The sequence below is a fragment of the Molothrus aeneus genome, chromosome 15, assembly GCF_037042795.1.
Source record: "Molothrus aeneus isolate 106 chromosome 15, BPBGC_Maene_1.0, whole genome shotgun sequence".
In the NCBI taxonomy this organism is placed as follows: Eukaryota; Metazoa; Chordata; class Aves; order Passeriformes; family Icteridae; genus Molothrus; species Molothrus aeneus.
This window is the reverse complement of record NC_089660.1, coordinates 8,903,583-8,918,882: the sequence shown is the minus strand read 5'-3', so window position 1 is coordinate 8,918,882 and position 15,300 is coordinate 8,903,583. Positions and strand designations below refer to the sequence as shown.

Genomic DNA, 15,300 nt, shown 5'->3' with positions numbered 1-15,300 from the left:
TGCGTGAGCAGCAAGGCAGAGAGGGAAAAGCCACAACTCCATCTCCATGGCTCTTGGCTTGTGTGGGCAGGGAGGGGTGCAAGAGGCTGAGCTGGTGGGGCCCCCCAGGTCCTGTGGCCCTGGAACTGCTCTGGGTCAGGCCCGTGGCTCTGGGGCTGTGTGGGTCTAAGTGGAGGAAGTGCTGCCCCAGCTCTCCTCTCCTGCCCAAGTGCAGCACCAGAACAACCAGCAGAACACCTAGGGAGCCACTGGTGCCCCTTAGTGCCCAGTTCTGGAGCTTCTGCAGCCCCCTGTGAGCAAAAATCCCCATGGGTTTTGCCCAGGTGCCATCTAGAGCTGGTAGAGGTGTGCAATGTCTCCAGTCCCCACACGTGTGTGAAACTCTGTTCATTTCTGTATAGCAAAGGAAAACCATTTCAGCCATCCAAAAGAACATTTTCAAGGCACTGCTGTGGCTTGCATTTCCCAATGTCAGCACTTACAGATGATACAGGCTCTACAAAAATGTAGGTTTTGATGAGCAGCAGCTATTTTTATTGCTATTCTTATTTATTTTTGTAGAGGTGTTGGATGTAACAGAAATGCAGAGTTACTGCAGCCTCACATCCTGTGTTTGTTCACACATTTCCCTCCTCCCTCATTTGGAAAGCCAAGCAGATTAATTCATCTGTAATTTAAATTCTATTCTGCTCACTCAGAGTTCCTGATTACCTGTTGCTCAAGCTACATTTTCAGCATGTGATTGACCTGAATGTGGCTGTAGCACAAGAGCAGAGGCTGAATGAGGTTTGGGTCCTTTCTGACTGGTTAGGAAGATGGCTGGAATGGGTAGATCTAGGGAAAATAATTTGCTTTATTTGGAAGAAAACAATATAAATATCACAAAAAGAAAGCTGCTTTCAGTACTGCCACACATTAACTTAAAAGAACAGGAAATATTAGATAGCAAAAAGCATCTTACCATAGGTAAAGTAAGCAACTTCAGGGGGAAGGGTGACATTATTGAGGTCATCATCCTGAACGTACTGATCTACGTACTGTTGTGCCTCAGAGGCTTTAAGGAAAGCCATTAACCTGGCAGTGAACGATGCCACAAAGATGGACAGCATCCCAAAGTCCAGCAGGTTCCAGAGATGCACCACATATTCACGTGGACCCTCTTCCCAGATCTCCTTGCACTCTGACCATATCATACCTGTGGAGGGATCAGAGCATCTTTAACTGGCAAACACAGGAGGTGTTCCTCTATCCAGACAGATCTGTTTGCTTCCTGCTTGCAGTGGCTTTTAAGATCAAAGCAAAAGACTTTAATTAAACAAATGAATTGAGAATGGCTCATGTCATCTTTTCTTAAAAATTAATACAACCTTTTGTGCTTATGATGCAGAAATCTCAAAATGTCACTATGTAAGTCAATGGAAAAGCTGATTTCTGATGATGACTACAGAAAAAGCACCATTCGGAAATTCTGATGACACTAGAAAATTCTACTCCTGATGCAGTTGGAAAAAATGTAGATTTCCTGTCTTGTCCCCAGAATAACCTTCCTACACCGTGGCACTGAAGATGGCACTGCTTGCTCTGCTGCTCTTTTCCTCCTTCCCTAAGATAGTGGCTGTGTCCATTTTGAGAATGCAAACAGAACTGTTCAATAGTAAGTTTAGTATGATTAAAAAAGGGTAAGACAGAAATTCGTTCCTTACAATTTCATAAAGCTTTCTGTATTAAATAATGAATTTCCATATATTAAAGTCTGAACTACCACTTTGAAAACACTGAGTTTAGCCCAAATTTATGATTTCTGACAACAGACTTAAAAATAAACCTGCCAAACCCAGTGAATTCAAATATTTGACATCCATGTCCCACTGGGAAGAGCTGGAGTGGACAAGTGAATTCAGTCAAAGAACTCAGGTCAGATTCACCAATTTGCCCAACTTTCAATCCCAACAGGGCTCAAGGGCCGAAATCTTGCTCCTGAATAGCTAAATTGTTGGAATATTTAACCCACTGATAAATATTTCTTGCGCTCTACCCAGTCCTGTTTCCATAGCAGCAGCAAAATTCACATTTAATCAAGGAGGAGCAGCGCCTGCCAATTTCCATGTGACCTCCTGCAATCTTCTCCTCTCTGTGAACTCCTCTCATCCTCTCTGCTGGAAGCTCTCACGGTGTGGCATGTAAATGCTTTTGCTTGGCTCCTTCTGAAGCTCCTGGGGTGTCCCCAGGGGTGCACTGGGGTTACAGAGAGGGAAACAGGTCACTGGGAATTTAGCCTGAGGTGGAGGAGAGGAGAGCTGCTGCTCTCAGTCCTTGCGCATGGGGAAGGATTGAAAGAGAAAAAGGAAAGCTGAGCTCTCCACAGCACCATCAGCCAAGGTCACAGCGAGCCTGTGAGCTCCACAGCCCTGGGAACTCCCTGGAGATGTGCCCTGATTTAGGTCTGTCCTGGGAGAGAGCCTGAGACCTGCAGAATGCTGGGCAGAGGGCAGGAGAGGAGCCTCCCAGCTCTCCTCCTTCGTGGTGCTTGGCTGTGTAAAAGCAGGAGCTTCATCCCACACCATGAGTGAGATTTAATAATAAATAGCCTAAGGGAGAAGGTGGAAGAATTGGTTTCTCAGGAATTTTCCTGGAGCAAGGATGAAATATTAAAGACACATTTCCACCTCGAAAAAAAAGCATTCCAGAAATGATGGATGGGAGCCATTAGCCCTGTGCATTACATGTGTGCTTTATAAAGGTACTAAAGCACTTAAGGAAATGTCACATGCATGGTAGCATTGCCCAACCAAGCACTTGTTCACTGATGACCAGAAATGATTCCCATCCAAATTTATTTTTAATCTTGCTCACTTAGTATACCTAAGGGACAGATTAATGAAGAAGTGTCTAAAACTGAGGAGTCTGACTAAATAAGAACCCCTCTGTGAAAGTGACATGCTATTGGCCTATGATTTCCACTGTTCTTTTACCCAAATTTGTGGCAATCATTTTTTAAAAATGTCTGTTCAGGACAAGTAGAAAAGTTACAGTAATTACTTGATCAGTATTGCTGGGTAATTGTATATACATTGCGAGGGAGTAATTTAAAGCTCCTCTTTAGTAAAAGTATTGAGAAGAGAAAAGTCAGCTAAAATTCAGGGGATGGGACATAAGATGTGGTGTAAGAAATAAGGAGAAGTGAGTAGACAAAGCAGCTGTGCCAGGATTACATTGCAGTGTGGTGTTTCTGAGGCCCCCAATGGCTCTGGCAGGGGGTGTTTCCCTGAGTTTGATGCTCAGAGATGTGGGATGTGAGCAGCTCCTAGGCTCCTGCATGCCTCTTGTCCCCACAGCAGGGATAATCAGAAATGTCACCTTGATGGGCAGTTCTGGTTTCAGCAGGGGAAGGAGAGTCAAGATACAGGCACAGCCCATCTGGAAGAAAAATGGGAGTGTGCAAGAAGTGCTGTTCACCACCTGTGCACAAAAAGGAACAGTTTGTCAGATTTTTATATCCTCTGGCCTGGTACATAAATCAGGAGCAGCTGATGTTGCAGAGCTGCCTTTGAGCCTTCCTGGGTCCACCAAAGGCTGTTGGATTAAGAGATTAATAGTGCTCAGATTGCATCTACCCAGAGTTTAACTGCTACCCTGGCTGCTTTTGCAGTGAGGATTAGATATAAACCCTCTGCTTTCAGTGCACACTTCTGTCCATGCTGCTCATGAGGAAAATGCCAGCCTTCCTCATTTGAAGAGGAAGAGATGGGAAGTCCTGGCCACAGGGAAAAGGCAGCCAAGGCAAACAATGAGCCCTGGGTGCATGAGCCAAAATTGCTGTGCACACACACAAAGAGGATGCTGGTCTTGTTTAACCTCATGAGATCCCCACTATTCCTTAAACTTGTCTGGACAATTCATCCCATCCTTCAGGTGTGCCAGCCTCAGCATTTACCATCTGCCAGCTCACTAAGGCTGCACTTGAGCTCTCTGTCATTAATGTTGGTATTAAATAACACTGGTCCCTGTACAGACCCTGAGGGACACCACTTGTCACCAATGTCCATCAGTAGACTCTGAGCCACTGCCCACACAACCCTCAGCAGCTTTCTTGTACATCTATCAGTCCACCCATCAAATCCATCTGTCTGATTTAGAGAGAAGGATGTTGTGGGGATCCATGTCAAAGGCTTTCCAGAAGCCCAGTTAAATGGCATCTGCAGCTTGTCCTTGTGCACTTACACACTCACTCCATCAGAGAAGGACACTAGGTAGGTCTATGTTGGCCACTTCAATTATATTTTTACTTGCATATAGGTATTTATAATATCTGTAAGTTTTTAGCACCAAAAGCTGCTACTCTTAGTGCTTTTACAATCCTTGAAGTTCAGGGTCACACATGGGGCTCAACAAGTGCAGGTGTCTGCAGGTCATGTGCACCAAACTTTCACCTCAGTATTGCTGAAACATTACTTGAAGCTTTATGGAGGCAAGCAGGTAAAATGGCCAGAGAAGATTGTGAGTGCAGATGTAGGCAGTCATTAGAAAATCTCATTATATTCAGGAGTCTGTACAATGAATCACCTTTCTACTCCCAGAAAAGTGAAAACCTTCTCTTTAAATGAAATGTTTTCTTCATCTCTCAGGAACTCAACAAGCAGACAGATACCTACTGCCTATAAGAAAAGAATACCTAGTTTAAAATCTAATCATCCTGTCCAACTGCTTTAATATAATTTTAAAAATAAATCTTACAGTCTTACTCTATCCAGTCTGGCATCTATTCAGTATTTTCTAGCCTAATATCCTGTATGGGATTCTGATTATCACAGGGACAGGGAACAAAGAAACATTGGCCAGGAAGTCATCAGATAGAGCAGCCATATCCTATTTTTCAGGGGAATTTAATGCCATCAGTACTTATGGAACAGTGGAATTATTTGCTGCAAGAAGAGAATCAAAATCATGGTGGTGAACAAAAATAGATAGAGGAGAGGTAGACAGAGATTCTCCAGAGTTAATAAGCTTAATTTCCCAATAAATTCTCCTGAACTTGTTTAGATTAGTAGTTCAAATTAAGTGACCTGCCAGGAGTAAATGATGCCTGTAGGAAAAGTGAGACATCTGAATTTGTCTGAAACTCCTTAGAAATTTGACTTGTGGGTGTGGCACACTTTCACACTCAAAGGGTTCACCCACATGAATATTTACTTTGTAATTGCTGAATAACTTAATTTCTTTTCTAAGATTTGAGCACTGCACTGTCCTCTCTCCAGCAAAAATTTCATACTAAGGATTTCATAAAATCTAGCTCTTACTTGCCTAGAAGGTTTCATCACTAGACCTTGGAGTGCACTACAAGAAAAGCAAATGACATTATACTCATTTTGCAGACAAAGACACTGAGGTTCAGTGAATTACAGTAGGATCCCATGGCAGGGTAATAAATCAGCCAGACTCACCACACTTCTTTCTGCTCACTTTGTCCCAGAGTGAAGCCACAGGTTTCTATTATAATATTACCTTCTTTAAGATGCAATGATTAAACCAACAGAGATAAATAGGCAACATCTATAGCATTTATGATGAAAAGTGGAAAAAAATCAAGTAAATGAGAATTTGCTAAGCAACATTCAATGTTTTCAAAAGTGGTGGCCAAGGTCAAAGATTTCTTCACTCCTCTTTTCATCAAGTCTTGACATCAACCTCTAGACTCATAGTAAGTTGTTTCAGTTTTGGGGAGTTTTCTTGGTTTGGGCTTTTTGTTTGTTTAGCTTGGGGCTTTGTTGATTTTTTTGGGTTTTTTTGGGTGGGAGGGTTGGTTTTTTGTTTGTTTTTGTTTTGTATTATTTTTAAATTTTTCTTTGTCTTGCCACTGTGTATTATGCCATTCCTAATGATGTTGAATTTCCACAGAGCACTTGTGGACATTTTGGCTTTACTTACCCAATACCCACTTCATGATCAGCAATTCTGTCCATGAGAACTGGGTTGTTTTGACTCGGAATATTTGCTTTGGATGATCCGTGATGGTCTCGTTGGGGAGGTTTTTGACCCCTTCAAACCGATCGGAGGCGTTCACCACTAACAGTCCCAGGAAGATTGTGAAAGAAACTGCATGAGCCACAAACTTCATGAAAGGACTTCGAAGGGTACGTCCCAGCTGCAATGGAACATGCACAGTCAGAAGGTTTTTATTTACCCATCCCCAGCTAGCCTGCAAGCAAAGCTGAGTTAACAGAAGAAATGACAAGTGATGATTTTTGAGTGTATCCATAGCAAAAAAGAAGACAAAGCTGTCAGCATGGAAAAAAATTAGAAAAGATACATGAAATTTTTTGTAAGCTAACTACGTGCATAAGTAGATGTGTCTATGTGCCTTATTAAATTTCTGTAAAATTTTACCAATTATATTGACACTAATTGCTTTGCACCAATTAATGTAAGTTATTGTGATGTAGTTAATGACTTAAGATCATGCTTTGTTAAGAGTATATAAGCTGAAGAACATGCAGAATAAAAACTTTTTTCTTAGACACTGATCACACGTATGTATGTCACATCCAACCTAACAGTGACATTTAATGTGATGTCCTAGATGTTTTTCACTATAAAATTTGAAACCTTTTGCCCACGGTGAAAAGGATTCAGTAATTGATTCTGGATCATTAGCTAAATCGAGTTTAGATTTGTTCAAGTTGTTATTTGCCATTACTAGACATTATGCATTGGGTAATTTTCTATGCATGGCAATGTCTTACAGTGCCTCTTTAAACCCACATGTAATATCTAATTGCCCTGGCCATATGGTGAGTGGAAAATGAAGAGCCAGGACATTTATATGAGAGACATGTTTGTTTGTGTTATATGAATGCACTTGTGTGTCAATATAAATCCTAATGATGGACACAATTCTAGAACATCCTTATATGTTAGAATCTTTTATTAATGGTGAAATCTCGGTTCATTATCAATGTGTAAGAAACAGCCTTCTGTTTAAATACACTTTAGTAATGCTTTTCAAATGCTTTGCTATGATAGCCTTCTCTCATAATTAGTACCAAAGCTGGAGAATTACTCCCAGAATACAAGGATTTATTTTAATACACTAAGCCAAGAACAAGAGCAGCAGGTCTCTTCACTACAGATAATTGTTCTGCTCTTCTTGACAAGCTTTCTTGGTAAATGAATTTAAATATCACTCTTTAAATTTTAAATTTTCTGTGACCCAAGACAACATTACTCCAGAATGATGGAAAGAGTAGAAGCATTTTCAGGAGCACTAGGGCCAAAGTCTGTAGTGTTGGACACAACAGGGAGCAATGGAAGAGCTGGCCTGGATGGGGTCTTTCCAAACTCCCCTCAAAGCTAATTGGAATTTTTTTTTCAGTTTATTACTTATTGATTCCTTCCCTTTGATGCTAAGATAGCATCCATTTTTTCTTAATATCCACTGATTTGATAATAAAACTTCATAGGAAAAAGGACATAAAAAGGAAATTACTTGTTTTCATATTTATCTCCAATAGCAGATAAATTCCAAGGAGCCTTGGTCTCTGCTTATGGCAGAACATGAAATATTTCAAAAGCAGAGGTCTCTAGGTCTAGTAGAAATTCAAAGGAAGTACTAGAATTCAGGGCTTTATTTGTTTTTCTTATCAGAGTTTATAAAATGTCAATAAAATATTTTATAAAGTTGACAGAGTAGGAAATCCCATTGGAAAATGTGCCTGCTACTAAATACTGAAGAGACTTTCCATTTTTCTTGCTGCCTTGGTCCAGAAATGAGCCCCTGTCTCATACCTGGGCACCTGTGAGTCTCTGAAGACAGGCCTGATGTAAGTTAAATATCTTAACTGATTATTACGGTGGAAAAACAATTTCTTTGCCCAGTTGTGTAACATCAAGACTGGTCCATCAGTAAAAACCAAATAAAACACTTGGAAAGTTGACCAGGACAAAACTGGGCTGCTCAGAGTGGAGATGCTGCCTGTGTAGAATTTTCTGCAATAACACTGTGAGATGATAACAGGCCCTTGGATCAACCTGCAGCCCTTGAAATTAACAGTGATGATTTTGGGTGCGGCACCAATTCTTAGGGAAAAAATTGTGTTTGTGATTCAGTTATTTCTATCACAGGCCCCAATCAAAAATCAAGACTACATTGTTCTGATCAAGGCAAATCCATGCATTAAAAGACAATACCTGCCTGAAAGAAATTTCAATTGGGCTTTGTGCTAGAAGGTTACATGTGCTTTTTCAAAGTCTAGTGGGGTGAGAAGGAAGGAACATTGAAAAATGACAATGCATGAAAGGTTTAGGATAATGAAATCAAACCTGAAGAAAAGTTAAGTATCCCCCTCCCCCATTTTTAAATTTTAATACACCTACCTCAAGAAATTAAAACCAAGTAACTTTCTCAATAATTTCTTACTTCTGCTGTAAAACTGTTTTAGTTTTAGTGTGGGTTGCCTCAGTTTCTTTCCTCTTAGTTTTTATGTTTTTATTTTAAGTTCTCCACTTATTTCTAGTCTAACTGTTCTTCCCACCTATTGCGCCATATTCAAATGTGGCCTCTGTAATTCTGAGACTGCACCACAAATGTTGCTGTTGGCTGGTGTGCCAGCTCCCAACACATTCAACAGAGGTGGAGGAAATTAAACAGCTTCATAAATCCCTGCTAGACTGGGGTCTGATATGAAGGAACCAAGGTGGTAATTCCACACAGTAATTCCCTCTATGAGCCAGCCAAAAGCACCCACAGCACAGCCTGGATCTCACATGAACTTCTTGTGAGCACCTCTGAGTCCTGGCTGGTACCTATGAAAAATGAGGAGCTTTGTGTTTGCACAGACCTCGAGGAGATAAAGTTACATCCTCATATCCTCTAACACAAAGTGCTCCTCTTGGAGCTATTTTGGAGGAGACCAAGGCTTAAATGTGTTTTAGTATCTCAGATGTACTGAAGGACTTTTTCTGGTTGTATTAATATGTGTTTCAAATTATTGTCTTTCCTCAATACTAATTGATGGATCTATAACTACTTGAGTTTGATAAAGTTAGAAAGGATTCCTCACTGGTTTTTAGAGGAAGAAGATGCTTTCAGGACTGAATAAAATACCAGTGCCAGGGGTCATTTTTATCAAATTTAAGTACGTGTGACAAGCCTCCTGCAGAAGATATCTACCTTGTAAGGGATGATGTTGCTGGCTATTGCTGAATGTGAAATGATCTTCTCCCCTGCCACCCCTTTTTCTGTGGCAAGAGCTATTTATCACTCAGCCATACACCTATTTATCTCCACTTGTTTGAGCAGATTCTTTCAGGATGAAACTTCAACAGATTTCATACCACAAACCACTTGAGATTTTACCTAAATTAATGTTTGGCTCTGGTCCTTTGACCTCTAGGTCTCAACAAACTCTCTTCCTCCATCTGATCTCTATCTAGGTATACAGCAGTATTCCAGGTTTCACCATCTCTTCCCTCAAAACCATAAAGATTTTATGATTAAGTCCGGTCCTTGCTGCAACACTAAGAAGTTTCCTGGGGCTTGCCAGAGTTTCAGGCCCATGTGTCATAATAATGTTCCACTAACTAAAACCACCATAGTGCTCTATTAACTAAAACCACAATAATGCTGCATTAACTAAAACCACAACAATGCTCCACTAATTAAAACCACAAGCTCAGAAAGAAGGAGGAAAGGTAACAAAGGAGCCCTGAAGAAGGGAGGAACCCACAACAAAAAGTGCATGAAAAACCAAGAATTTAAACATCAGAGTTAACTAAAACAAAAATCTTCTCCTTTAGTTATTTCCAGTTTTGGTGTCTCTTCTATTTTTTTTTCATTACACTCCTATGTTGCTATGTCCTATACATTTCTTTCTCCTTTTGTTTTCCTGTCTCCCACTCCCTCACTCTCTTTGCCCACCACCCCACTTCTTTCCCTGCAAAGCTGAATCTCAAACCATGACAGTTCCATTTGTGTCTGTCAAGCAACGCCCCAAGCCTGCTCTCCCCTGGGGCAATCTTAGAGGATACCATGAATCACTTCCCAACATCTTGATGGAAAAATCTGGGGTTTCACTGCAGGCCCTGGGTAAAGTGCCTGTGAACAGCCCATCAGGAGTTTGTACCTTGCTGCAGGGAGCAATCCAGTAGGCTATGGCAAGGAAGGGCAGCCCGATGGAGACCCCAAAAACAGCCAAGAACTTCACAGCTATGGATTGCTGCCGGAGGCCTGAGAGGTTTTCGTACCACATGGTGAGCAGCTGCTGCTGGCAGTTGGGGTGAGCAACGAACTGCAAGAAAAGCAGAAACAGAGACATCAGTAGCATTGTCTGAAGAGGAAGAGATTTCAGGGGAAAACCTTCTGAACTTGCCTGTGGAACATGACAGGTCATGTCTTTGTTGTCCTACGGAAAAATAAATAGAAAACTGCAAACCAGGCGCACAGGAGACCCCCAGGTGGTGGCAGAACATGCATCACTTCTGCTCCTTGTCTTCTCTTCTCCTTGTCTTCTCTAGTGAAAAGCTATTTTTTGCATGACTAAAAAGCAGAATGTCTGAGCCAAACCCCAAAATCCATCAGTGGTCAGCACTGACAAAATGCCTCTGAGCAAGTTTCCTCTTGGAGTAAGACAGTGCACCCTGAGATTCAGAAAATACACAGAGAGGGGCTTGGAAGTCAAACTGAAAAACACTATGATGAATTTGCCAAGGCCATTGACACAGCAGCTTAACACAGCACTAATATTAAATTGTTCTATTCACTTTCTAAAGACCAAAATGGAGCCATTCTGCAGGGCTCTCCTGCAAATTATGAGATCTGGCTGGTATTTTGCTACTTTAAATGCTTTATCTCAGAGTACCTTTCAAAATATGACAGCTCATTCTTTACTGATAGGACAAAAAGACAAATTCAAAAGCAGCAGGGAAAGCTGTGATGCTCTGGTACAGAAAGTACCTGTTTTGTACCCTGTAACTGGGACTCTTCAGTTTACTGTTCAGAAGTAAAAGAAAGAGGCAAAAAAATTGTGAATAGCAGAAAAGTGAAAAGGACCATTTCTTAATGGCAAAATTACAGCACTACCAGATCCTACCTAACAGTTTTATAATAAAAGATGAAACTTCAGTTCATATTGCTCTTTGAGGTGATCAAATTTAGAATGTAGCTGTTTTAATCACAAAGAAGGATAATTAAAATGCAAAAGAATAGAAAGAAAAAATGAAAAATAAATATGCTGCTGGTGCAGCTGATTTCATAAGCAGAACTGAGAGTTTCATTTATTAGTTCTGTGGCTGAATAAATGTTCCTAGGAGGGAAATGTAAAATGCTCTGCTCTTTCAAAGAGTAGACCTTTCTGGAGGTGAAGGGGAGGAGGAAGGGGATCAGGAAAAAGGAGAGGAGGAAAGCAGAGGCTGCTGAGGGCTCGGGGGCCACAGGGACAGGGACAGGGACGGGGACCATGCCTGGCAGCCACCCCTTGCCCTGGATCACCCAGCTGGAGGATTTCAGCTGTCATCTGTCGTTTTCTTGGGACTGAAAAACAGAAAATTCGAACTGTGCTTTCATCTTCACTACCTGTGAACGATGATTGATTTGGGAACTTAATGGACTCTTTTTGAGATGTTTGCATAACAGAACTGTTACTGTTCAGGAGGAAATACAGTTGCACAGTAATTAGGATTGCTCTGCAGTAACACTTTTCCTTCATTAATAGCACATTAGCATCTGTTTAAAATATGCTTTTGAGATGAATTAGGCTTTGGAGTCTACATTTCTCAAAAAGAAGAAAAAAAAAAGAAAATGAGACTCTACCCCTTCCACTGAATAAATCAATCAGAACAAAGATAATTCATGGGTTCTTCTAACGTCCTTTGTCTTTAGAATTTTTCCCTGGAAATATTAACATTTAAATATGCTTTCTTTTAATCTGCTTTCATGAAAAAGAATGCTTTCAAAAAAAAGGTCATTATAAATCACGAGTCCTAGTCCTTCTGAGCATTTAAAGTGTAAGGTTGAGGTGATGACAGCAGTATTACAAGGAGGCATTTCCTAATGCCTGGTGTTTATGTTTGTCCTAATGCTGCTTGGGCTTGTTCTCTTCCTGGCAAATGGACAAAAAAAACAAAGTGGAAGGAAGCTCAGTAGAGAATCGATCCCTTTTGCAAATTTTATTTTCAGAGATCACGAATTCAACCACACTTGTAGTGACTCATGGGAAGGGAAATGACACTGGTGAATGTGCAGACTTCTGGGATGAAGGGCCCAAGCAATACCCAGACTTCCTCCTCCTGTTGCAATTGTTCAGGATTGATTCAAACAAAGAAATTCAGTTGTCCTTGGCAATGAGACAGTCAAAGACTTCTGGTTGGCATTTCAGAGACTTCATCAGACATTTTAATCTGTCCATTTTTTCAATGTGTCTGGAAACAGCTACAATAAAAATACAAGTATAGGAAAATTGAGAAGGAATTGCCATAAAACCCAGTTCAGTGGAACAATTTATTTTGTACAAGGCAATAAAGACAGGCAGAGTGCCATAGAGCCTAGATGGTGTTCATCTGTCATCTGTTTGGCCCAAATCCTCCCATTCCCCACACCACTCAGGATTTTCCATGGCTGGGTCCCCTCCTGGGTCAGGGGTCTCATCAGCCCTTCTGGACATCTCAGCCCTCACTCTAGACATGAGTGAGATAAAATACCAGGAAAGTGGTCTCTTTAACATGCAGGGCAAACAGAACATTCTAAACCAGTGATGCAACAGATTCAAAGGAGAAGAAGGAAAGGAAAGGCTGAAAAGCCTCATTGCCTGCTCCTCCTCTAACAAATGGGGTGCAATTACTAATAAACCCCCAAAACATGCTACTGGAACTAGGATACAGGGTAGGATGAAGAAACCACAAACCATACATCCCTTGAACAAACCCCAGTACCTTTGTAAACTCCCTAGAAATCATTGTCACTGAGCCCAGCACAATTGCTATACTAATCCATGCCCCTCTACTGTAAAAGCTACGCATTGGGGACAATACTGGAGCTATCTCCAGATAGGAAAATAAGCCCAGGGACCAGAAAAGTGTTAAAACCTCAAAAAAGCCTGGGGACCAGAGACACATGAAGGCCTCCACCCAGAGAGACATTATGAATTCAAGCAGCATGGCTACTGACTGCTTTATCCCATTACAAAATACAACAAAATGCAATCAGTACAGGCTTTTTCCACTTTCTCAAGCCCCATGTTGTGCACCAAGAGAGTTTTTGTCCTGGTTTGTGGCAAACGTGGGAAAAAACCTCCAAAGGACTTCCTCTAGAGAGCAAATTCAAACAGCCCCTACACGCCGCTGGTTTGGGAAAAGATTTCCTTGGGGAAAAGTGGAAAACTCTGTTTATTTAACAAGGAAAGTACTCACAAACATGAAAAGATTAATAATATTGAACAATGGAACCTCTTGTTGCTCTGAAGAGATGGCAAATTCAGAAAATCCTTCTGTGGATTGGAGAGAGAAAGAGTCTTGTTCATGGGTATGTCCTTGGTGTTTTCTTGGTCTCCCTGGGGCTCAGGTCTGATGTCCCAGCTGCAGTGCAGCCTGGATGATAGTCCTGGTGTTCCCAGACTGAGCAACAGCTGAACAGCTCCAAAAAACCTTCCAGCCTCAGCTAACTAAAAAAACCTAACTAAAGTCAAAGGCGAGTTCTCTCCTGCTCCCTGCCCATGCTGCAGACAACACAGACAACACACAGAGCTGAAGCTCTTTGTCTTTGAATACAGACACAAAAAATTCACTGCTTTTCCTTCTCCCCTCCTTTGCTCTTGGATCTAATTTTAAAGGCACAAAATTTGGTAAACAGGTGAATGGAGATATAATTCAGCATCATAAAGTCACCCCCGGACATCATCTTACTCTGATTATTACAAAAATGAGGGAAAAATAAGTTAAGGATCAGAGATGATAAGATGATAATAAGTTAAAGATCAGAGCATGAATGAGTTTTAATCTGTTAGTTGCTTACAGCAAGCAGTACAGTTTTCATTGTTTTCCCTATCAGATATTAATGAAACCCAGAGTGACCCCTTGGGCACTGCCAGCCTTCTCTCTGTTAACATTTCAGAAACTGGTCTTAGATCTCCTCAGAGATGTGCCATTTAACTTTCTCTCTTCCCTGAGATGGGCACTGACACCAAGGTAAAGATTACACTAATGCTTGGTTAGACACTCAGGCATGGAGAAGAACAGAGCTTGAGACAAAAGCTTCAAGGCAGAATGCTTCAAAGCATAATGACAAATGGTGATGTGTGATATTGAATTTCAGAGGACTGAATGCTGCAGTGCTTTTTCAATGTTCCCATTAAACGCTCTTTTCCTTTCCTCAGAGCTGGAAAACGAGGCGAGGAGGCTTTTAGGGACAAACCGTGGGTGCTCCTGAGCTGCAGACAAGAAAGAGCAGTGTGACCAGGGCTGTGCAGGAGGGCAGGAAATCTCTGATTGAAATGGAAGCACTGGCAGTGGAGGGGATTGCCTGGCTCCAAAACCAGCCACTTAAAAGCATTGAGTGCTTTATCTCCTGGGCAGAGTCACTAAGGTAATGCATCAGGATCTGCCAGCTCAAGCAAAATGTTTTGCAGTGCTTCTGCCTTCAGAAATCACCCCAGGGCCCTGGGTCCCAGTCCATGGCAGTGGATTTTCCTGGTACTCTGCATACCTCTTGATGTGGGAAGGAAATTGTTCTTCCCTCCAGCCCTATCACTCACACAGCTTTTTAAGTTAAAAAAGGCTAAAAAACCCCCATAATAAAATCACACAGCAATCAGCTCAAATAATAAAGCCACCAAAGCAGCATTTTTGAGAGGTAGTGGAAGACTCGGGTAAGTATTGACACCTCCAAAAGTCCCTGCCCTGTGCTACAGGGGATTAAATAAGAGACATGAATATTTATCTGGAATATGGAAAAAGTTTCTCGAAGAGTTCAGTGGGAATTGAAAGGACCCAAAAGAAGAGTTTTACATATAGGAATAAAGAAGGTTTTTCAGAGACCACTGTGGATACCACATTGAGTGATCACTTCTCCACATTTCTATTTAATTTGATGTGTGACAGCTCTCTCTGGTAGCTTAACATGCTATATGCATTGTGTGGAAACACTTCTGAGCTCTTATGACAGAATGAGAGTTTTTCCAATAGTTGCTCAAAAAAGCAAGTTTCACTCCAGAGATGATAAAGTACCTTTATATTTTATAAACATATAGAAACTTACTTCTGATAGAAAGCACTGCAATAGAAAGAGTTTTAATTTTTTAATTTTTATAATATTGA

At 41.2% G+C, this 15,300-nt stretch overlaps 1 protein-coding gene across 1 annotated transcript in view; it reads right to left on the bottom strand.

Moving 5' to 3' along the window:
• The window catches only part of TRPC7 (transient receptor potential cation channel subfamily C member 7), a 72,277-nt gene that overhangs the window by 18,904 nt on the left and 38,073 nt on the right, over positions 1 to 15,300 (bottom strand). The window contains exons 4-6 of the mRNA XM_066560071.1: positions 10,119 to 10,283; positions 5,926 to 6,142; positions 962 to 1,195 (exon numbers count right to left, since the gene is read on the bottom strand). Coding sequence (XP_066416168.1) covers positions 962 to 1,195; positions 5,926 to 6,142; positions 10,119 to 10,283 — 616 coding nt within the window. The remainder of the gene's footprint in view (positions 1 to 961; positions 1,196 to 5,925; positions 6,143 to 10,118; positions 10,284 to 15,300) is intronic.